This window comes from Betta splendens, chromosome 15 (genome assembly GCF_900634795.4).
Source record: "Betta splendens chromosome 15, fBetSpl5.4, whole genome shotgun sequence".
Taxonomy (NCBI): domain Eukaryota; kingdom Metazoa; phylum Chordata; class Actinopteri; order Anabantiformes; family Osphronemidae; genus Betta; species Betta splendens.
The window spans coordinates 2,206,047-2,230,850 of record NC_040895.2 but is presented as its reverse complement, the minus strand read 5'-3'; the positions used below and the strand labels follow the sequence as shown (position 1 = coordinate 2,230,850).

General features: G+C 45.7%; 1 protein-coding gene across 5 annotated transcripts in view; it reads right to left on the bottom strand.

Annotated features, from left to right (window-relative positions):
* Positions 1-24,804, bottom strand: part of hspa12a (heat shock protein 12A) — a 150,340-nt gene that overhangs the window by 65,360 nt on the left and 60,176 nt on the right. For 4 of the 5 annotated variants that reach the window (XM_029174821.2, XM_029174818.2, XM_041073912.1 and 1 more), the window contains 3 exons: positions 16,222-16,308; positions 14,779-14,883; positions 14,028-14,286 (listed from right to left, as the gene is read on the bottom strand). In XM_029174821.2, the coding sequence (XP_029030654.1) occupies positions 14,028-14,286; positions 14,779-14,883; positions 16,222-16,308 (451 nt within the window). The remainder of the gene's footprint in view (positions 1-14,027; positions 14,287-14,778; positions 14,884-16,221; positions 16,309-24,804) is intronic. The other variant, XM_029174820.2, reaches the window with a different exon arrangement.

Here is a 24,804-nt window from a genome sequence, read left to right as displayed (position 1 = left end):
ATCTCTTACACAAACATGTGACGTGTTTCGGAGTCATGTGTCCAGACAGAGAGTGACCAATACACAAATGTATGGATGTGCAAATGCAGGCTACGAGAGGAACGGGGCAGTGGTGCACTAGATGTAGCGAGAATTTGTTTTGACTGTGCGTGTCATTGTAACTGAATGAGTGGCTGATGTGACTTATTCGCCCGTGTACGTTTCAAAACTTTGATTTCCCACCCGTCTATCTATCCTGAATAAAAGCACCGCATTACAAACCAATAAACTGAACAAAAATATTTTTTAACAAAAACACACGGACTTGAATTTTAAGCTGTTTTTTTCGTTTAGAGAAAAACGAAAAACAAAAAACCTCTGCTTTTAATTTTTAATCGAAGCTCATCCGTGGATGAGTCGTAGCAGAGAGCTCCCGACTGCCGCTCGAATGAAACACGAGATCGAATGAAATGTGATGTGTTTCGTACTCAGATGACTTGGATCTGAGTTCGACCAAGCTTTTGCTTGTCTCATGTTTGCTCACAGTCGCAAAGGAAACCTACACACCCCTCCCCCTCCCCGTAGAGGCGCATAGACATGCTAATGTGTTGCTACTACTCGATCAGCAGGTGAGAAATACCTCAGCTCCAGACAAAGCTCCGTGGGAGACAGGGCAGCATCAGGCGACGTGATCAGCTGCAGGTCTAAGACTCAGTAATGCAGCAAGTAGTTTGTTCTACATACGTTTACTCTGCAAAAATAAACGTATGTATTTATCGTAGCGTAGTCTAAGTTATTTGTAGCACTTCGACATTCGTTTAAAATATGCAGTGCTTTTTAAAATGAAAATACTAATATTATTATTTATTACCTTTATTGTAAACACAGTATTAATTGCACAATTTGGACTGGCGAAGATTTGCGCTTCTTTCATAATAATCATGGATAATCAAGGAAGAAACTGCAGTTCATATTTGTTATTCAGGGACGGTTTAATAAAGATTCAGTATGGTTTTTGACTGAACTGTCAGCCAAGGTACGTGCATTATCAAATGAATGCGCCTGTCAGCGGGGAAGACATCAACTCTATTCAGTCGCTCTTCAGTCGCTGCTGCCGTCTCCTCCCCAGTTCACACAGCTTAACACTAGGACTACTGGGTTTTCTAAATATACCAGTTCCTACTACAAGGTGTTCCTACGAAGTTAACCAGCTGTTTATTTCGTTATTACTCCTTTCACCTGTACCACATAAAGTCATTGCAGAGCTACAGCCATGTTCCCACGAAGTTAACCAGCTGTTTATTTCGTTATTCCCTCTTTCATGTCCGTCTGTTGAATGAAAGTGGGCGTGGCCATCCACGTCCCAGAGCGGTGACACTGGGGGAAGGGGAACGCGCATCAACACGCAGGACAAAGATCTGCGTTTCTCTGCTGCTGCAGCCTCGGCTGCGTTGTGTTGTTAGTCTCCCTTTCACCTGTACCATATGAAATGTGTTCCTACGAAGTTGCTCAGCCGCTTTCAGAATTCCCCATGCAGGTTTGAACAGGGCAAACATTATTTTTATTTACAAAAAAAAATTAATACGTTTACAGATTGACCGGTGATGCCGCACAGGTTGCTCTCAGTTACAGCAGCTGTTTGAAGCAGGGAAAAGCGAGTTAGCTGTCCTTGTCGATGCCTTGACAATGTTTTAGCATCGGTTAGATCTCTGAGCCCCGACTTTTATGTCTTCTTTGGATTAAAAAACAAATGTTGAATGTTCTCAAATAATATAATATTGCCGCCCTCCGCGGCTCCCAGTGTTTGTTTTTTTCATTTAAAACGTGGGTGTTACCGGTGGCAGACCTCTGGTCTAGATCATCCTTATTCACTTTTTTAAATTGTAGTAGTGTAACCTTAGTTAGTATTCCTTTTTATTTTTTTTATTTTATGTTTGGGAAACGTGACATTTCAGCTACTGTGATTTTATTTGTCATCAACATTAGTTCCTACCTGTCCTTGTTGACGGGGGACAAGAAAATGTGACGCGCGTTGGGTGAGAGCGGCGTAAAGACAAAAGTGTACATGTGCCGTACTGTCTTGCCGTGTGGTGCATTAAAGAAGCATTCCACGTAAAGAAAATTGCCCGTACCAACAGCAAGAAATCAGGGTTACAGTAGCTTGTCTGCCATAAATCGAACGCTGCACGCGGGAGGGCGCACCGTTCAGCTTCCTATTTTCGGTTTTAAACTGCCATAATTTGCCATAATTTACTTACGTTCATAACTTCATACTATAACGCGACCAGCGGTTCATGGTCTTGGCGATTCATGCACTAAGTAATACAACGTTGTCATCTCGTGATCACATGATGATGATGAGACGCTGTTTTTCCAATAATTAAAATAAAAAAACTGCTTCCACTCAGACTCGAACCCCGGACAAAAAAAAAACGTTGTGGCCATGCACGTTAACCACTAGGCCACCCAAGACCTGATCATTGGTTGTTCTACAAGAGCCTATATGACGTAAGCAACTACGATGTTTCAGGACCAAAAGTGGGAGTCAATCGCCACCTACAGGCCAGAAGGACGTAACACACTCCTCCTGCAGTACAAACCCGCCACTGACGCGGCAGATTTGAAACCCAAACACGGTGGGGGTAGACACTTTTACCGGCTGCCTCTGTATACAAACAGTTCTAGGAGCAGACCTTAGAATTGATTGTGTCATATCACACGCTGTTTGTTACACAGACAGACAACAAGAACCTTACAACCTCAAATGAAAAGCTGAGAAATTGCAACTTTATAAAGATTTTATTCATGTAAGAGTTGAGTATTGTTCTTACGTTATTTATCATAGACAAGCATAAGACAGCGGCTCATGCTGCTACAGCTGCCAAACTACTACCTGGAGTTTTATCAGTTACTGGATTTATTGGATTGAATTGGACAAATATACCTAATAAAATTTACAAATTCTCATTCTATATTTGGCCATATCCACTTGGATGTAATGTGTGTTAGCCTGCTTCTAAGCAAGCTTAGATAAGCATAATAATATAATTGTCATGAACCTGGGCTGTTCCTGTTCCTGTCTGTCTTCAGTTTGGTTCACTTAGTTATGTGTCTTACTTCCTGTTTTATTTTCATGCATTTCCGGTTCTGTCCGGTCATGCTTAGTTCATCTTTGTTTCCTGTCATGTGTTCACCAGCTGTGTCCCATCATCAATCACCTCCCTGCATTTAAGCACCTGCACATTCCTTTGTTCTCCGTCAGTTAGTCTTTGTCGAGAACCCGATCTGTCAGCCTTTCAGCGACTCTTATGTAAGTCCATGGTTTTTGACTCCTGCATGTTTTGACTGTGTTTAGCTTTGTCCCTGCCTGTACCTCTGCTAGTAGTAGTTGTTCACGAGATTGACTATTGCCTGCCCGACTCACATTTTTGCCTGTCGTTTTGGTTCATTTTAAATAAACCCAATTCGTTCCAAATCCTGTCTCCTGAGTTGTGCGTTTGGGTCTTTCATTCCTGTCTGCTCACGGCGAGCCCTGACAATAACCCTCATTTCATACAGAACAGCCAATTCTGTCAGCAGCTTTTTGTTTAGTTGCCACTATCTTGATTAAGTTAATACTATTAAACATTTACATACATGTAAATTACTTGCTAATCCAGAAAAGGCTCTTAATCTTCGCTCTTTTACTTATATAGATATATCCAGGTGTTCCCTTTTGTATCATCCACTTTCAGCTATTCTTCAAACTGTTAAAGTTTTGTTTCTTGAGAAATAAAGTCAACATTTAAGCATTCAGTACTGCAAATTAGATCACAATGCATTATGGTTAGTAAATTGTGAACAATTGTGGCACCCTAACAGAAACTTGTGAAAACAAGTGACCCTTCTAATAATTGACACTGAAGTTTTTGATGTAGTCCGCTTCTGTAAGCTGCAATTTGTGATAATTGCATGTTCACATTGTTTTATGAAAATATAATGGTGTTTGATCTTACGAATGTGTGGTGAGTGAGCTCTGCTGCTCACTCGAGACGTGGAACGCCGTGCAAAAACAACCAAAGGAATGATGGCTTGCTCGCAGATAGTGAGTTTATTCAGTCCAAAAGTACAGTGCAAAAAAAATCAGGTGCAGTATTTACAGATGCTCTAAAACCCCGCGGGTGCAACAAACAAAAAAACGGAATGATAAGGACAACTATGAATGTGGAAATCAACCCGAAAAAAAACCTGCTCAAATACAAGGAATTCTCTTCGTCAATACTCTTTCTCGCCAACCAACTCGCTCTCCTAGACCCTGCAACTCCTGGCGATGTCGTCTAGGTGAGTCAGATCCAACATAGACGTCTTCCTTTCCGCACCTTCCACACCGTCCTCTTCCTCCTCACCCATCACCTTCCGTACCAGCATGGCTGACACAGGTTTCTTCTCCGGTGACTCCTTCCACTCCTTCAAAAGATTCGCCTTTCCCTTGTCTGGGTGATGGACCTCATATGTTACTGGCCCCATCTTGCGGACCACGGTATATGAGCTTTGCCATTTTGCCAGAAGTTTGCTCGTTGAGGTAGGTAGCAAAAGTAGCACTTTCTGCCCAGGTTGGTACTGCTGTAGTCATGCATGCTGATCATACCACCGCTTCTGGGATCGTTGTGTTGCCTGCAGGTTCTCCCTTGCCTGGTCTCTGTACTGCTCAAGTCGCTCCCTCATCTCCAGCACGTATTGCACGATGCCTCTCTCCTCTGGCTTGGCTGTCGTACCCTCCTTCCAGCTTTCCCTCAGCAGATCCAGGGGTCCCCGTACCTGCCAACCATAGAGAAACTCGAATAGTGAGAACCCCGTGGATGCCTGGGGGACTTCTCGGTAAGCGAAGAGGACAAATGGCGAAGAGGACAAATGGCAGCCATTTAGTCCTAGTCTTTTCCAGTATCTGCCACAAATTTCCGTAGCATGTTTTTCAGTGTCTGGAACCTCTAGTAGTCCGTCTGTCTCTGGATGCCCAGTTGCCGGTACAACTGCCCCATCAGCCGCCATGTAAAGTTGGTGCCTTTGTCTGTCAGGATCTCTTCAGGTATTCCCACTCGGGAGAAAAGTTGTACCAGGGCACGGACGATGAAGTTGCTGTGCGCAGTGGAAAAGCTTTCGGATATCTTGTTGCGTAATCACTGATGACCAGGATGTAGCAATGTCACGCACTGCTTTTCTCCAGCGGTCCTACAATGTCCATGGCGATCTGCCTTAAACAGCTCAGGGAGCACAGGGAGAGGGTGCAATGGGGCCCTGCGCTGCCGCGGCACAGCACTGGTCTTCTGACAGGTTGGGCAAGAGTTGCAGTAGGTGCGAACATCAGCATACAACCTTGGCCAATGAAACCGTGAGCTAACACGTGCAAATGTTTTCGTTTGGCCCAGGTGACCAGCCCACGAGACAGAGTGTGCTAAGTGTAAGACGAGTGGGCGGCAGCTAGCCGGGACAACAAGGCGAGATTTATCCCCAGCTTGTACATACAAAATGTCATTCTTAACCACACATTTTTCTTCACACAGGTTAGAGGGTTGATCAGACATCGCTTTTTCAAACATAGCTTTTAACATCACATCCCCTTTCTGTAGCTCCGCTATATTTTCTGGTTCCTGCCAACCAATACCCTCCGGGTGCTCTGCAGCAACCTCAGAGGTAGGTCTGCCGAGGTACTTCTCCAGACGTTTCGGTCTGCGTGATTTTATTGGGCCTTTGTCTCCACCCTGCAACAGACTTTCGTCCATGTCTGGTAGAGGTTGGAGTCCTTCCCTGGCTTGTGCCCACGTAAAGGCCGGACATGACAGATGACCTGGTAACACAGAGTCAACATTTCCCTTGCTCCTCTCAGTGCTTTGTAATAAGTCACACAACACTGGCCTAAAATCATGTCTGTCGGTAGACTAGCCACTACAGCCACCATTAGTCTGTATGTCTGCCTTTGTACTTCTAAGAGTACTTCGCCCGCGGATACCGCCTCACAGCCCCGTGAACACACTGCACCCCAACTGTATTCACATTAGTCTACATTTGACCCAAAACCTGATTTGACCATTGATAATGCACTCCCCGTGTCCAATAAAGCCCGTAGGCAGCATCCATTCACATAGCAGTGAATGGAGGGGACATAGCAGTACCCCGACAGTTAAGCTTTGCGCACCGGACACACAGATGCTTTATGCCCTGTCTGCTGACAGTAAAAGCACACCAGTTCTTTGGGCCTTTCTCCTGGTGGATTCAGGCTTGGTGCAGTGTCTGTTGGCGTCGCACCTCCCCGTTCCACTCCCAGGTGGGTGCGCCCAGTACCTGATGGTGGTTGAGTGCGAAGAGTCCCGCAATGAGCATTCAGGTACTGTTGAGCCAGTTTCAGTGCTGCCACTCCCGCTGTTGGCTCATGCTCGCGAACCCAGGTGCGTGTCTCAACCGGAAGAACCCTTAGGAGTTGCTCCAGGATTAGGGCCTCACCAATCTCCTCCTTGGAGTGTTCCCCCGGTCGAACCCAACGCTCGTACAGGTTCTTCTCCGTCGGCGATTCCCCTGCCAGAACTGTGGCTGACCGGAACCTCTGTCGGTACGTCTCAGGTGAGATGTCGTACTTCTCAAGTAAAACCTTCCTCAGCTCGTCGTACACCTTTGTCTGCTCCTCGTCCATCGCCAGGTAAGCCTCCAATGCTCGTCCTGTTAGCAGTCCTGGCTAGGCGCTTGAACCGTCGAAGGTAGTTCTCGATGTCATCGCCAGGTTGAAGAGATGGCATTGTTGGTTCCGCCCGCTGTGGCGGCCCTCTTAGCACTGGCACACCTGGGGAGTCTCTGTGGTAGCCCACTCTGCGCTGACTAGCTACCCTCGAAGCAGCTGGACTCTCTCCATCTGAGTCCAGCCTAGCTGCCTCCACGATGGACTCCCGTAGGCCCCGGAGCCCCAGCAGAAACCGCTCTTCTCTGCGCTGCTGTGCGTTCAAGAAGTGTTGCATCAAAGAGATCATTCCCTCCTCAGGTTTGGCGCCGGGAACCACCGACTCTGCACTCCCGTCTGACTTCCAGTCCTCATCATCCTGCATCACAGCTGTCACCATCCCCTGCGACCGCAGTCTAGGTCCGGGTTTTCTGTCTTTCTGTGCTGTCTTGCGAGTAGCCATCCCACTTCTGCCACCAACTGTGGTGAGTGAGCTCTGCTGCTCACTCAAGACGTGGAACGCCGTGCAAAAACAACCAAAGGAATGATGGCTTGCTCGCAGATAGTGAGTTTATTCAGTCCAAAAGTACAGGGCAAAAAAAATCAGGTGCAGTATTTACAGATGCTCTAAAACCCCGTGGGTGCAACAAACAAAAAAACGGAATGATAAGGACAACTATAATTGTGGAAATCATGTTACATTTTCTGATGCCTGTTTAGTTTTGTTCTTTTCTTAGATAAATCAATTTAGCTATACATTATTTGTATTCACCACTTTTAGCTATTCTTTACATGCTTAAGCTTTCCTTAAAGAAGCAAACTCAATATTACAGCATTTAGCATTATAATGTAAATGAGTGAGTGAGTTAACTTGAAAATTATTGAGCAGTCACAAGCTCTATTCACCTTAGATATACTGTGGCACAACGGCTTAAGTCTGTGACTTTAGAGTGGGTGGCCTGGGTTCAGCTACTGTTTAAGACATGTTTATACAATGCCATCGAATAAATACAACAGTATATATAACAGCTGGTATTGAATACATATCTAAAATATCTAAAGATCTGTTCTTCATATATATTTGTAATACTTTAATGCAAAATATATAAATTCTTATTTTTACTGTTGCTTTAATCTGGACTCAAACCAGAGTCTTCAGGGTTGGAGTCAAGCCCTGCTCAGCCACAGTAACTGCTGAGAGCAGTAGTCAAAGCAGCACCATACATACTATTTGGAAAACTAGAAACCATTCAAATATCAAACCGTGCAGCTTTTTAAGAGGGCGGGGGCTATTATTTGTCTCAGTCATATGTTTCATATTTTTCAAGTTATTAAGCTTTTTTCACAAATTTTTTCTCATTGAAATGAATGGAAACTACTTCTCAAATCCTCTTCAGCTTTGTCTTCTTTCAGCTTTAACTACTTCCACATACTTTAAGGTACAGACACCATTTGAACTACAAAATACTCTTCAATTATTAATCTCTTGTTCAGCTTATTAAAATCTTTAATACTTTCTGAGTTATAGCAGTTTAAGCATCGGGTGGTATTTGAGGAATTCTCAGCTTTTCCATTAGTGTGTATTGCGTGAGCTAGAGTGCGTGACGTCACAGCTACACGTTTTATTAAGACAGAACTTCTGCCTTTAATTAAGACTAAACTTTTCTCTTTAACTTGCCGTTCTTTCTAATGATGTGCCTGGTTAAGCCATGAGACCTACACTTTAGTCTGTATCTGCCTCAAAGCACAGAGAGTTCCAGAAATCCTCCCATAGACACTAAGGCATTTACCCGTAAGACTTCTCTGGAAATTTTCTTCTTCTTTCTTTTTTATTCTTGAAATTTTATAATTGTGAGGTTTACACATTCAGCTTTTTTTATACCACCTGATCTTTCTTATATGGTTTATAAGGTATTATAGGTATATTTAGCTATACTTGTGTCAACCACTTTCACCTATTCACCTTTCACCTAACCCTAAAATTGTTTTATCTTTTTTTAAGGAATAAATTTAGCAATATATGCAAATTGATAGCTCAATGCCTTGTGTACCATAACAGAAACTGGTGTAAATAGGAGTGACCCTTGAAATGATTGGCAAATGACTTTTGCATTAGACTCTTTAAATCTTTAATATTTAAATCAGAGTTGCAACTTAAAATCTCTTATAAACATCAGGTTCTTGTTCAAAAATATTTTAAGGATGTTCAGCTTTTACTTAAAGATGCAAGAAATAACATATGATTTTGTATTAAAAAATTTACATTTGCCTTGGGTTTACACCTTTGAGACTGTTGTTAATAAAATAAATATATTAATTACTAAACAATTTCAGTCATGTTCATGCAATGCCATTATAATATAAATGTTTGTATTTCCTAGATAAATGAAGTTCTATGCTTAATGCTGTGGTAAATTCTGTTCCTCCTATTTCTGTTCATTGCAACAAATGTCAGGTTGACCGTGGTGTCAGGTTGGCCACTAAAACGAATAAACTGCTGCAGCTGAGTAAACATTGACTTTCGATGGACACATAGGCACTCGCTGGTTGCATAAAAAACACAGCTTTAAAAAGTGGGCATTGGGAGATGTGTTCTTAGAGTGCTTCGCAGAGGGTCTGCTGCAGACACCCAGCTGACCTTTTTCAACCTCTCAGTTCTTTCTGCAGAAGAACAAGCGGCTGAATTCGGCCACTACCTCTCTCATGATTATTCTGTGATTGTACTATTTCATTCTATGTAATAAATTCATGTTTTAATTTGAGCATAAAAGTTGAGCCGTGTGAAATCTCTATCAAGGTTGGAACATGAAATACACGTCAATGCATCTCCAATGTACAGATTTCTTTTTATTTTCAGTCTTTCAATTAGTTTGTATAGTGCTGCTCTGAGCAGAATTCTCAGCATCTAGTGTGGCAGAGTGGTTATGCTGCTTCACTCTGAACCTGGCAATCCTGGTTCAATCCTTGATTCAAACAATGATTTAAAGGACTGTAATAATATCCAAAAGTAATTATTCTCTTTATTTAAATCAAACCGCTTTTGCTTTTTTATGCACATTCACCTCTGCACCTTTTGCTTTGCAGAGCCAATCAGCTATAGAGTCAGCTCATCAACTACTTTCAGTAATGTTTCAATCAAAATCTCAAAAGCAAAAAGCACTCCAATTCGATTAGATTTATTAGCAAGATTTCTGTTTCTGAGCAAACACACATCCTCCAAATCCTTTCAATATTAAACACATACAGAGACCGTTCAAATATCAGAATGTCCAGCCTTTAAGGAGAAGTGTGCTTTTGTTTTTCTTAGTTATATACTTTTGAAAATATGAAGCTCCTTTATTTTCCTATTGAAATTAACTGGATTTTCATCATTCTGTATGTATAATGGTGTTCATTGAACATTGACTCAGAAAAGTACAGTACCACCAGGCGAAATGATGGCTTAGTGATTAAGGCGCATGACTCAATACCCTGAAGATGAGGGTTGAAATTTGACTCAGGGCTATTCTGATAAATAGATATTTAGCAGGACTTTCAATGTTTGAACCCCATTCGCTAGGTTTTAGAAATTCTCAAGAAAGTTTAAGCTTTTCTTTTAATACATATTATGCAGCTCAGAATCCTGAGGAAAGCTGCTATTGTGGCTGAGTGGTTATGGATGCTTGACTCTGAATCTATACGTCATAGTTCAATTCCTGCATGGGTTGTGTCTTTCATCAAGTATCAAATAAAAGGTTTACAGTATGATGAGCCTGTATGAACAACTGCCAAATCTTTAGTTTGAAATTCAACTGTCCCTGCTTTGTTTATGCACATTCAGCTCTTTCTAAACCAGCTATTCAGATATATTAAGCTATACATTCAGTTCAGCAGCTCCTTTGAGCAATTCCTCGGCAATACATTCAGCATGGAAGCATTCACTGTGCATTTTCTTATGGAAATGCTTTTTCTAGTTTTACTTATTATTTTGCCCCGTTTTTCCGGTCAGTTTCATCGACGCTTCATCATAGGATCATCATTCAACTTCCTGAACATGTATCATCTTTAGAGAGAGGGGCTATTACTTTTCATGTTTTCAGTTTTTAAACTTTTATTGTTATTCAACTTTTTTCATCGTTTTTTTATAATGGTCTATGGAATCATTGTTGAACTTTTTGTCAACTTGGCTCTTTTCATCAGCATCTGTCATCATCAAAGTTTGGCGTAGAAACGTTATTTTAACTTCAAAAGTGTCTATCATATTTCAACTTGTAAGTCTGTGTTGTAAGTCTCACCTGTGTAAGTCAGCGTCCTCCTCGAATCTTCTATAGTTTTTGATTTGTGAGCGTTTAAATATAGGGTATTTTTTGTTAAATTTCCAGCTTTTCCATTAGTGTGTATTGCGTGAGCTAGAGTGCGTGATGTCACAGCTAACATGCAAGGGCACGTTTTTTTAAGACAGAACGTCTGCCTTTAACTCATCACTACAGCCACAATTTTCACTCTATCAATGTACTTACTACATTGTAGTCATACTTGTCTTTTTTCTAATGACATGTCTGGCTATACCATCAGACCTATACACCTTTTATCCTCAAACATAAAATTAACTCCAGTTGTTCAGGCAAGCCTTGGGATTCATAAAATTAAAATATTTTTGTAATAACTATTATGATTTTGCTGGAATAAGCCTATTTATCAAGAGTGAAAGTCTGCTTTCACAGAACAGAGTGAGCCTGATTTTTCCACCTTTCATCTCCATGGCGACAGCGCAGCTGCAGATTTGACTGACAGGTCAAACTGCTGATGCTCAGTTTGACCTGTTCCATGCTAGCAGGTTCATGCTTATTACTGATTAGTCAACTACATTGTGTAGTAATTAAGCACACACTTCCTTTAAATGCTTTCAAACTAAAAGCACCAAGCCAAATAATTAGCTTTAATTGCAATATTTCTGGGTAATTATGACTATTTAAAGATAGATTAACAGTTTAGTAATTACCCACACACACTTCCTCTGAATCCTTTCAAAACAAAAGCACCAATGCAATTTATTTGCTTTAAGTTTCTGGTTCTAACTGAATAATTACCAATCGTTAACGGGACTATTTTACAGTTCAGTAAATAACCCCACACACTTATTATGGTGCTTTTAACCGGTTTAATCTAAATCTTTTGCTTTGGTCAACTTTTTAATCTTTGACATCTTTTTACCTCTGTCAACTTTTTTATCTTGTCATCATTTCACCTTAGTCATCTTTTTAATCGCTGTCATCGTTTTAATCTTTGCCAACGTTTTGTTGTTTTCATCGTTTTGTCATAGTCAACTTTGTGACGTCAGCATTTTAATCAGCGTTTGGCATCGTTGCGGCAGAAAATCAGCTCAGCTGGAACAGCTCTCACACTATTGTTATCTTCGGTCTTTATTCGTCTTCTTCTTATTCCGGCCTGTGGTGTGTTTAGGAGATTACTTTTTAGGTTTTCAACTATTAAACTTTTACGTTATTCAACTTTTTTATCATTTTTTTAGAACGGTCGTCTATGGAAATCATACTTCAACTTTTTGTCAACTTGGCTCTTTTCATCAGCGTCTATCATCGTCATATTATGGCGTAGAAACGTCATTTCAACTTCAAAAGCATCTATCATCTTTCAACTTTATCTGTGTAAATCAGTGTCCTCGTATGTTCTATACTCTTCAACTTGTGTGTGTTTAAATATCAAGTGGTTTTTGTTAAATTTTCAGCTCTAGAGTGCGAGGGCTCGCTTTTTAAAGACGGAACTTCTGTCATTAACTCGTCACTACAGCCACAATTTTCACTCTATTAACCTATTTCTTAGAGTAAATCGTAGTCATACTTGTCTTCTTTCTAATGATGTGTCTGGCTTTACCCTCAGACCTATACTTTAGTCGCTATTGACCTCAAAGCGCAGAGAGAGCCTAAATTTCTCCCATAGACTCTAATGATAATTTTCGGCAGACGTTTAGGGAAAAAAACAGGAGGAGAAAAGCAGATCAGCTTTCTAAGAAATTACTTTTTCTAGTTCATTCTTTTATTTCGCCCTGTTTTTTGGCTGCTATCTACTTCTCAACGCTTCATTGCAGAATAATTGGTTTAAACATTTTAAATGTGCGTCATCGTTAGATGAGGAAGGCTATTACTTTTCACGTTTTCAGCTTTTTTCAGCTTCCTCGTATCTTTTATAGTTTTCAACTTGAGTGTCTAAATATTGTGTGGTTTTAGTGATTCTTCAGTGTTTACATTACTGTGTATTGCGTGAGCTATAGTGCGTGTTGTCACAGCTAGAGTGTGAGGGTACGATTTTTAAAAACAGAACTTCTGACTTAAAAAAAAGTTAGGTTTTAAAGGTTAAAAAGGTTAAAAGCTAAGGCTGATATTCTTAATTTTCCCATTTAGCTGAGACGGTATATGTCCTTTAGAGGGTCCCATCACATATGCTCAAAACAACAGTGAGAAAATAGTAAATACTTCTACTACATTGCTTGGTATGTTTACAATTACATTACAATACAATATAATTTATAACTTACCATGAACCCTAAGGATGTGGAATAAAACAGGTATAATAGTTGTCTTGACTAATGCCTGTTAAAGAAAAACTTCACATATTTTCAGTGGGGGTTGACCAAAACTATGTCAGTTAATATTTAAGAATGAAGGGACACTCAGATTGCTCCATAATTTCTATGTAAGACGCCTCAGCAGATGTTTTGTCGTGGGCTCAAAAACTACAACTAGTGCTTTCTGTTTTTTTCTGTATCTGCCTCAGCAACAGTCAGGCTGAGAGGAGGCCGGAGCCAGGCTTAGGAGGGTGGAGCCAGCCGACTAGAGCGCAACTGCTCGGTCAACCATTGTCTTTCCTCGTGTATGCATATAGCACTAATATTTAATAACCCGCTGTGGATATTTTAGACAGCAAGTACTACAGCACAGTCTGATATTCGTTGTTAGTTGTATGCAGTGGCAGTTTTAGGCACAGTCAAAAGGAGCAAGGCGCCCAGGGGCGCCACCTGCTGGGGGGCACCCCTCCAAGCCAGGGGGGGGGGGGGGGTTTGATGTGTAGGCCCTAAAATCAAGATCACGCCCAGGGTGCCAAATTGCCCAGGACTGTCGGTGGTTTTATGAGCCAGAATACAGCGCCAACAAGTTATGCTGTATGGAGGAGTACGAGGCTGCCCTTAAGGAACCCGCACCCTCAGAAGAGGAGTCTCCCTTCATTTTTAAATGTTGTCCGAGGTCATTTTGGTCGATCCCCATTGAAAATCTGTGAAGTTTTCTTTTAACAGCTATGATGTATTTTCTCATGCTACCATACAGTTATTGCAAGTGTTACTGATTCCTAGTTTGTTGTATGCACTTACTTGCTTTTGCGAAGGGCATGTTCAACACTATGGCCCCTGAACTTCTTGTAGTAGTCGATAAAGGAGAAGGGCAGGTTAATATTAAGGGGATTGGTTCTTTCTGGGGCTGCTGCTCTCTTCCGAGACTCAAATGCAATCATCAGATCCACCCAGGCAGCTGGCCTCTTGACTTTGAATTGATCAATGAAATCCTGGCCAAAGATCTTACACAGAAGCTTCTCAAATTCATAGTCAATGCCGATAGAGCCATAGGGCCCCCCTGGGAAAACACGGTATTGTAATTATGAATAAAAAAAGTTCAGACACAAAACTCAGACACTACGCACAGGAAGCAAAAACACTGGGCCTCAATCAGCTGGCCTCAAGTGGTTTCAGACAATAAACAAAGTTTAAATATGATAATGCAATATATTCGATCACATTCAATAGAAGGAGATGAAATAGCAGTAAGTAAGTTCTTTTTTTAACAATCTGATCAAACATCTGTCACCAGCTGTCGCTACGTGTTCTCTACTTTGTATAATATTACTTATGGAGTCTGTTGCTTTTGGAACAGGCTGTAAAGCCTGCAGTCTGAACCACTTGGCAGCTTTGTTTACACGTCACTGATACAAGTTTTTTCCTTTTTCCTTTTTTTTCCAGTTTATTGTATAGGCTTATCTTACGCCCTACTCAGTTAAATCTGTTGTGGTAATTTAAAACATTTTTATAATAGTTCTCCATATTAGGCCAGTTATACTGCCACTTTTACCTGATGCCTTGTAGAGCTCTTTTAGGTGCCCCTCCGGAAGACGGATCTGATGTACAGTCAAGTCAACAGTTCCTCCGCCACAGTCCACCACTACGTAACGGTCACCTAGACAAAAATACACAGGGACTGAACATAGCATGCGGTGGGTTCAGGCAAATGGCATTTAAGGTGTCTTTATTTGCTTGTCTAGGCTGCTTAGTCTAACTTACAATAACAGAGCATTCCCAAAGCATGTTTACATCACCTTCACCCTGTTTACTGTTCTGTGATTTTCTGAATGCTTGCTGCTCTGAATTAATCTTCTGCTCTCTCTGTCAAGGTCCTGTTGTAGTTTGCCTGTTGTTTTTTCTGCTTTTATTTCCGGTTCACATCCCCTGAGCTGTTTACTGTTTGCAATCAACTCGGTACTTAAACTCCAGTATTCACCATTACCAGTTGCCAGATTGTCTGTTCATTTTTCGTCATCATTCCAGTACTCTACCCTGCCAGTCCAGATTGTGCCTTGACCTTGTTTTGCCTCCTGACTGTGTTTTCACCTAGTCCATTTGTACCGCTGTTTGCCACCTCCACCTGTGTTTGACTATGTTAGCTCTGACCGCGACCTGATCCTTGTCTGTACCTCTGCCAGTGATAGCATTGTGTTTCTGACCTGCCTCTGCTCAGCGATTAAAATGTCTTTACTGATTCCTGACTCTGCACCATGCTTGTGGGTCCGTAGCATCACTAGCCTGACACTCCATGCTTGAAATGAGTGCTAATCTTACTACACTGCCTCAGTCAAATCTATGGCTACTGCTTTCCCACAACAGCGTAAATAGTGATTGTACGATATGGCCAAAGACAAATCCTTGGTTAACAGGAGGGATGGAAAGGTTATTCATTAGCTTGTTAAAAAACGAATTAAATACCTTTGGTTGAGCCATAAAAAGACTTAAACAGCAACCAGGATAATAATCCAACTATGAGAATTATATGGAAAGCCTAGAACAGGTTAGGTTTCAGGTTTACATCAAAGTCTAAGTTGTCTTATGGTGTATATCATTTGTCTGTTTCGAGATTGTTATATATTCCATTTATCTGTGCATTTTATGAAATTCTGAGGCAAACAATCATTTAGGTTTATAGGAACTTGGCTTGTTTACAATGTAATGAACTCTGGCGATAACTAAATTAGCTAACTCAAAAAGATTTAGATCAGATTTGATTTTTTATATAAATAAAATTACTACTAATAGTTCAAGAATAAAAAATGAATTCAAAATTATCTAATTCAACTGGAATGTGTAGAAACTAAACATACATGTACACTAGTTTTTTGTCATAAAATTTATTCAGTAGTGTTAATTGAATTGTCAGTCTGGCAGTAAAGTTGTGCAGCAGTGTAGTTACCCTAAACGATGAAGATAATAAAAATATCAGGCGATAAAAAGAAGAACACTCTACCTTCCTCCAACTCCGACCAGAGCTCCCCTATGACATTTTCCACCAAAAAGGTGCGGCTCTGCCTGTTGCGCCGAACATGTTCCTTAGCTGGTTGTTAACAGAAAGAAAATGCCCTGGTGAGTGTGAAAAAAGCATGAAGCTGTGTAACTCATGTACAGTAGTGTGTGAGGCAAGCCGCTCATAGTCATCATGTTGTTCAGTTTATTTATTTATTTAAAAACTGTCTGAATAAATAGAAGAACAGCCTAGCTGCATACAGTATACAGCATATACCATTAGGCCAAAAAAACAATACGCCAACAATGTGACGCACCAGTCTGGTTGCATGCAGTGAGTGTAAAAGGAAAAGTCAGTCCTCTTGTTTTCCCTGAAGAGTCATCTGAAACAACTCTAATAAAACCCAGATGGTCTTTGGTTCTTTAGCTCAGACAGTTAATGGTCAATATAGTGACGAAAACAAAACATTTAACTAAGATTATATTTAAATTGTAGGTGAATTTAAAAAGGGCTGAGCATACCAACTCCAGCTGTACCCCTTGACCTAATGTTAGTGAAGGTGTCTCTCAGTTATGTGTAACAATCACGATTTAATTTCTTTATAATTGAGATCAAGTTTAAACTAAAAATGTGAATAGCTTGACTGTGCCTGCACCATTGTCGTCATTTATATTGTGACCAACTAACTCAAGTTTTTTACAAAGGTTTTGAAAAATCTGACTGAGATGATTTTTCTTCAGCTGCTGATGTTTTTCTCAATTGTTTCCTCAAGAATCAACATATAATACAATACAATAAAATATACAATAATATAATATAGTAGAATTATCACATTGCTGATGGATTTAACTTAAAAATCGTGAGTTATAACATAATCACAGTGGATCGTGTGAGAAAGGAGCTGAACAAGCTTTGTCCAACAAAGCCTGGAATCAGCCTAAGGGTGTTGAAGGTCTTTGCTCCCCAGCTATGTTGTGTCCTCCAACACATCTTCAACCTGAGCCTGCAGCTGGAGAGGGCTCCTCTTGGGTGGAAAAAGTCATGCATTGTTCCTGTGAATAAGATGCCACATCCCAGAGTCCTCAACGACTACAGACCTGTGCTTCTGACATCTCACATCATGAAGGCTTTTGAAAGGCTGATCCTGGACTCCCAGCGTTCTCTGGTCAAACCCTCAGTCTACCTCCTCCAGTTTGCATATCAACCCCATCAAGGAGTAGATAACGCCATCATACATCTGCTCCATTGCACCTACAACCACTTGGACAAGCCTGGCGCCTTAGAGAGGATCATGTTCTTTGATTTCTCCAGTGCATTTACCACCATCCAGCCTGTGCTGCTGGGAGAGAAACTGAAGGACATGCAGCTGGAGCCCCCCCCTGATCTCATGGATCATGGACTACCTCAACAACCGCATGAATGTAGCAGACAGTACCAGCCTGGACAAAGTGATCAGGAGGGCTGGTTCTGTTCTAGGGGTGGAGCTGGACCCCCTACATGCTGTAGCTGAGAGGGGGATGCTGGTCAAACTCCTCTCTATCCCAGACAACACCTGCCACCCCATAACACAGTGTGTGGCTGGACAACATAGCACCGTCAGCAAGAGGATGATCAGTATTAAGTGTTCAACAAAACGCCACCGGAGATCCTTTTTACTGGTAGCCATCAGTCTGTACAACTCATCCTCCCTCTGTATGGGCTGATCTTTATCCGGCAGATAACGTGTATAATAAAACTTTAGCTAGTTATTAGATGTAATCAGACAATAGTAATTATACTTGATGTGTGTTTAGATGTCTTAGCATTCCTATTTTTAATCTCCCTTCCTTCTTGTGTGTACCTCCATCTGTGACAGCGATGAAAGTGCAAAATAATCTCCCTCTAGGATTAATAAACTTTAAGGCAGCCTCTTTAGGTGCAACATAACTAAGATCCTAAATCCTTAACCACAATAAAACTTATCCTCCACTGCTTATTAGTACCCATCATGCCTCAGTCTAATGCAGTGGTTCTTAACTTTGTTGGAGGTACTGAACCCTACCAGTTTCATATACACATTCACATTCACTTCTTTTATTGAAAAATAAAATATGTTTTTTTTTATTCAACACTAATTCACGAAATTAAATGAGCATCAACATCACTGTGTTCAAAAAACAAAACCAATGCAATGCATGAACTCACAAATCACATACATCCTTTTTAACAAAGATGTTGGGGGACCTCATGTGTAAAAACAGTTATTAACAGAACCAGTATTAAGGGCCCAAATGCATTCCCCCAGACAAAGGAAATTCTGCGGCCTGCGTGTAATGTCTTCATTCTCATAGTAGTGAGTGAGAACAAACAGATTTTAAATCTGAGCACCAAAACCAGGCGCCAGGCTCCCCCGCTGAGACGTCTGAACCCCCCACTGATACAAGCGACGGGCGGCGGAGAAACTTGGACGTTGTCAGGACTCGGGCAGGCGGCGGACCCACATGCACAGCACGGAGGCGGGATTATAATCAAACTGAGGTTTATTTTTCACGGCAGGGTCAGACGGTCCAGGTCATACACAAAAGGTTACGGCAAAAATACAGGCAGGGATCAGGCAAACTCACGGTCAGTAGCAGTCCAGGGTCAGGCAGGATACACGAGGCAAAACAGGAACACGAAACACGGGGAACTCGGAGACACAAAAACACGAACGAAACTCCGAACTTTCAAGAAACACGAACGCTTAAGAAACAAGCGACACTGATGAAAAAACGAATACACTGGAGAAACACGGAACGCTCAGGAAACACGGAACACAAATGAACTTCGAATACAACAATCTGGCAACTGGGGTCTGTGAGTGGTGAGGCTATATACCGGTACTGATGACTGATTGGTAACAGGTGTGGATACTGGAACCCGGAAGGTGACGACTGGGTAAACAGGAAGTTAACAAAATAAAACAGGATGTGGCGTGACAACAAGACATGGCGTGACAACAAGAAACAACTAGAACAAAACCACAGATCATGACAGTACCCCCCCCCCTATGGCGCCTTCCACGGCGCCCACGGAAGCCCCCCCCCCCAAACCAGGGCGGGCGGAGGGTGGTCCCAGGAGGAGGGACCGAATCCCAACCCCTCAAGGCAAACGAGCAGGGTGGGTGGAGGGAGGACCGGAGGAGGGCCAAAACAAGAGTCCACATGACAAAGTCCACGAACAGGGAAGACACGAAGATCAGGGATTCCTTCACGGAGGGTGAAGGCGCGGCGAGATCCTGCCCAGCCGCCGCTGAGGCAGAGGGGCACCCCCAGTGCCCCTGGGCTGGGCCAGCGTCCACGGGGATCCCCCCCAACGGCGATGTCCTCCTGGCGGACGCTGATCCAGGAGGCTGAGAAGTCGAGGCGGACGGCGCCGCAGGAGGCAGCGCCATCCCAACAGCAGGATGCGCCGAGGGCGAGGCCACCAGTCCGGCAGCCGAGCCAAGGACGAGGCAGGAACCAGCGGCGTCCTCCCTGGACCACCGCGACGAGAGACAGGAACCAGCGGCGTCCTCCTAGGACCACCGCGACGAGAGACAGGCACCAGCGGCGTCCTCCTTGGACCACCGCGACGAGAGACAGGCACCAGCGGCGTCCTCCTTGGACCATCGCGACGAAGGACAGGAACCAGCGGCGTCCTCCTTGGACCACCGATGCGGGCGCGGCCGGAGCCGGGCCGCCGGGAACCGATGCAGGCGCGACCAGGGCCGAGCCGCCAGGAACCGATGCAGGTGCGGCCGGAGCCGGGCCGCCAGGAACCGATGCCGGTGCAGCGGGAGCTGCGACGGGAGCGACCCCCTCCTGGAGGTCGGCAGGAACTATGACGAGCGCGACCCCCTCCTGGAGGTCCGCCGGGACTGCGACGGGCGCGACCCCCTCCTGGAGGTCCGCCGGGACTGCGACGGGTGCGACCCCCTCCTGGAGGTCCGCCGGGACTGCGACGGGCGCGACCCCCTCCTGGAGGTCCGCCGGGACTGCGACGGGCGCGACCCCCTCCTGGAGGTCCGCCGGGACTGCGACGGGCGCGACCCCCTCCTGGAGGTCCGCCGGGACTGCGACGGGCGCGACCCCCTCCTGGGGGTCCGCCGGGACTGCGACGGGCGCGACCCCCTCCTGGAGGTCCGCCGGGACTGCGACGGGCGCGACCCCCTCCTGGGGGTCCGCCGGAACTGCGGTTGGCGCGACCCCCTCCTGGAGGTCCGCCGGAACTGCGGTTGGCGCGACCCCCTCCTGGAGGAGCGCAGGAACTGCAGCTGGCGCGACCTCCTCCTGGAGGTGCGCAGGAACTGCAGCAGGCGCTGCCTCCTCCTGGAGGCCGGCGGGCGCTGCGGCTCCGAGGGTGACAGGGACTGGAACGACCGCTACAGGGCCGACGGGAACGGGACCAGAGACAGGGGCGACCTCTACTTGGTCGACGGGAGCGCCCTCACCTTGGCCGACGGGAACGCCCTCAACTTGGCCGACGGGAACGCCCTCAACTTGGCCTACGGGAACGCCCTCAACTTGGCCTACGGGAACGCCCTCAACTTGGCCTACGGGAACGCCCTCAACTTGGCCTACGGGAACGCCCTCAACTTGGCCTACGGGAACGCCCTCAACTTGGCCTACGGGAACGCCCTCAACTTGGCCGACAGGGACAGGAACTGGAACGACCTCAACTTGGCCGACAGGGACAGGAACTGGAATGAACTCAACTTGGCCGACAGGGACAGGAACTGGAACGACCTCAACTTGGCCGACAGGGACAGGAACTGGAACGACCTCAAGATGGCCGACAGGAACAGGAACGGCATCTACTTGACCGACAGGAACAGGAACGGCATCTACTTGGCCGACAGGAACAGGAACGGCAACTACTTGGCCGACAGGGACAGGAACTGGAACGGCCGCAACATGGCCGACAGGGACTGGAACGGCCGCAACATGGCCGACAGGGACTGGAACGGCCGCAACATGGCCGACAGGGATTGGAACGGCCGCAACATGGCCGACAGGGACTGGAACGACCGCAACATGGCCGACAGGAACTGGAACGGCCGCAACATGGCCGACAGGAACTGGAACGGCGTCCCCTCCGGAGCTGGCATGACAGCTTACAGCTGCCGAGCTCGACGGGGGAGACGTCGGGCCTGATTGGGTGGGGCTAACAGTCGTCAGACGGACGGTGCCCTCTGACGGGGACAAGGACTGAGCGTGACTGGACTGGACTGGGACGTGACTCGACTGGACTGGAACCTGAGCTAGACTCGGCTGGACCAGAGCGTGACTCGACTGGACTGGGCTCGACTGGACTGGGCTCGACTGGACTGGGCTCGACTGGACTGGGCTCGACTGGACCGAAACCTGGACTGGGCTCGACTGGACCGAAACCTGGACTGGGCTCGACTGGACTGGGCTCGACTGGACTGGGCTCGACTGGACTGGACTGAAACCTGGACTGGGCTCGACTGGACTGAAACCTGGACTGGGCTCGACTGGAGCGGGGCTCGGCTGAACTGGGCTCGACTGGACCGAGACCTGGGCTGGGCTCGACTGGGCTGAGACCTGGGCTGGGCTCGACTGGGCTGAAACCGGGACTGGGCTCGACTGGACTGAGACCTGGGCTGGGCTCGACTGGACTGAGACCTGGGCTGGGCTCGACGGGACTGAAACCTGGGCTGGACTCGACTGGACTGAAACCTGGGCTGGGCTCAGCTGAACTGGAGACTGAACAGGGCTCGGCTGAACTGGAGACTGAACAGGGTTCGGCTGGGCTGGAGACTGGACCGGGCTCGGCTGGACTGGAGACTGAACCGGACTCGGCTGGACTGGAGACTGAACCGGGCTCGGCTGAACTGGGGACTGGGCAGCACGCGGCTGAACTGGGGACTGGGCAGCACGCGGCTGAACTGGGGACTGGGCAACACACGGCTGAACTGGGGACTGGGCGACACACGGCTGAACTGGGGACTGGCTAACACACGGCTGAGCTGGGGACTGGGCAAAACACGGCTGAGCTGGGGACTGGGCAAAACACGGCTGAGCTGGGGACTGGGCAAAACACGACTGAGCTGGAGACTGGGCAAAACACGACTGAGCTGGAGACTGGGCTAAACACGACTGAGCTGGAGACTGGGCTAAACACGACTGAGCTGGAGACTGGGCTAAACACGACTGAGCTGGAGACTGAGCAGCGCGCGGCTGGACTGGAGACTGAGCAGCGCGCGGCTGGACTGGAGACTGAGCAGCGCGCGCCTGGACTGGAGAATGAACAGCGCGCGGCTGGACTGGAGACTGAGGACCGCGTGAGAGCAGGAAATCCTCCCAGGGAAACAACCATGGAGCTGGGCAGGTTGGTGCAGGCACGACGATCCGACGGGGCGGGAAGGAGGAAACCGGCGGTGCGACCGGCGCTGGCATGGTGCAGAGCGCGTCGCTCAACTCGTCAAACTTCGCGCACAGTCGCTTATAGAGGCGATGAACACTGGGGTGATCTAACGCGGTGTCATCGTCCTCCAGCGTCACTATTGCCACCTCCACGGCGCTGCGCTGATCCTCCGGGTTACTAGCCCGGCGGTAATCCTCCGCGAGGATCTTGAAATAACCATGTAGGTCGTTGGGTAGCTCGGCGCAGGTGAAGTCCATGCTTCCGCGGGAGGGTAATATTCGCCGTAAACAACAAGGGAAAAAAAACAGTCACTGACCTGACCGGGGGCTAAGTGCTGGCTGGGTCCAAGTTTGGCCAGATTGTTCTGTCAGGACTCGGGCAGGCGGCGGACCCACATGCACAGCACGGAGGCGGGATTATAATCAAACTGAGGTTTATTTTTCACGGCAGGGTCAGACGGTCCAGGTCATACACAAAAGGTTACGGCAAAAATACAGGCAGGGATCAGGCAAACTCACGGTCAGTAGCAGTCCAGGGTCAGGCAGGATACACGAGGCAAAACAGGAACACGAAACACGGGGAACTCGGAGACACAAAAACACGAACGAAACTCCGAACTTTCAAGAAACACGAACGCTTAAGAAACAAGCGACACTGATGAAAAAACGAATACACTGGAGAAACACGGAACGCTCAGGAAACACGGAACACAAATGAACTTCGAATACAACAATCTGGCAACTGGGGTCTGTGAGTGGTGAGGCTATATACCGGTACTGATGACTGATTGGTAACAGGTGTGGATACTGGAACCCGGAAGGTGACGACTGGGTAAACAGGAAGTTAACAAAATAAAACAGGATGTGGCGTGACAACAAGACATGGCGTGACAACAAGAAACAACTAGAACAAAACCACAGATCATGACAGACGTCAGCCATCCTGATTGGACCAAACAATAGGATGGGCGTGACCAAAAACACGGCTATAAAAACTGCCGTGACCAAAGACTCGTGCCTTGTCCTCTCTACCTTAAGTCCGCTACAGACCCGTCTTCTTTCTGTCCACCTGGAGCTGCCCTATGCCCCCGACACGCCTGGAGCCTCCACCGCAGCCAGCAGCTGAACCAACGGGGACGTCGTCACAGAGAACGGGCCTGATCACCCATCTACTTCCAGCCATCCGGCAGGAAACCGTCAGCTTAACCGCTTCCCCGCTGCCGCCTCAGCTGATCACGACGTGATCACCGCGACGCACACCTGGACCGGACCGCAAAAGCGCAAGCACGCACGCACGCAACGCCGGATCTTCCCACAAGGATTGTGCCATAAGGCAGAGGCATTCTTAAGTCTGAGCAGAGTAGAACTCTTAGGGGATCAGTAATTGTTTTATTGTTGTGTTGTTTTCTTTTCCTGTTGCTGAACACGGGAGATCTGATCACTGTGTATTTCCGCGATCACGTGACTGTAACGCTGTTACAGATCTGCGTGAATCTAAGAGGTGCACATTGAAGTGCTGTAATTTGTGATTGAGCTAGCGTTTGCTTTATTGTGCTACTGTGCGGTGCTCTGTTTCTGCTGCGACCACGCCAAGCGCACGTTTCAACCACTGCACGCTTCCGCGATCACGTGACTATATCGCCGAATATAGCCCCACGTGTTTGTGCGACCACAAGCCTTATTCACGCTAGTCCCACTTCACACTCCTTTACACGCTTCTTTCCCTGTGAGCGCCAGACACGCGCGCTCCATTCAAAGGGCTCACCGGCACACGCGCAGCTGTGCCACCTCACCACGCCCCTAAAGGGGGGCGCGCTCCTCCTCCTCTCTCTCTCCCTCTCGCTCTCTCTCTCTCTCTCACACACACACACACACACACACACACGCCCCTCTTATCTCAGGTAAGGCACATACACATACAGTAAGTCCAGACGAACACACCATACAATTAAGTTGTGATTTGCTGAGTTATTCAAGATAGTGTTGACACTGGAGTTAATATTGTTTAATAAAGCGTTCATAATTTAATTGGTCTGTGATTATTTGTATATGGTTTTGCAGCACTGGTGAATTGAGTCGGCTATGGTACGGAGTTCATCCTTCAACCAACTTAAATACAATTGAGACTGTATTGGCTATTCCAAATTGGTTATTGGTCCCTGGTAACAGGGTGGTGCCCCGTAAATTAATTAATAATTCA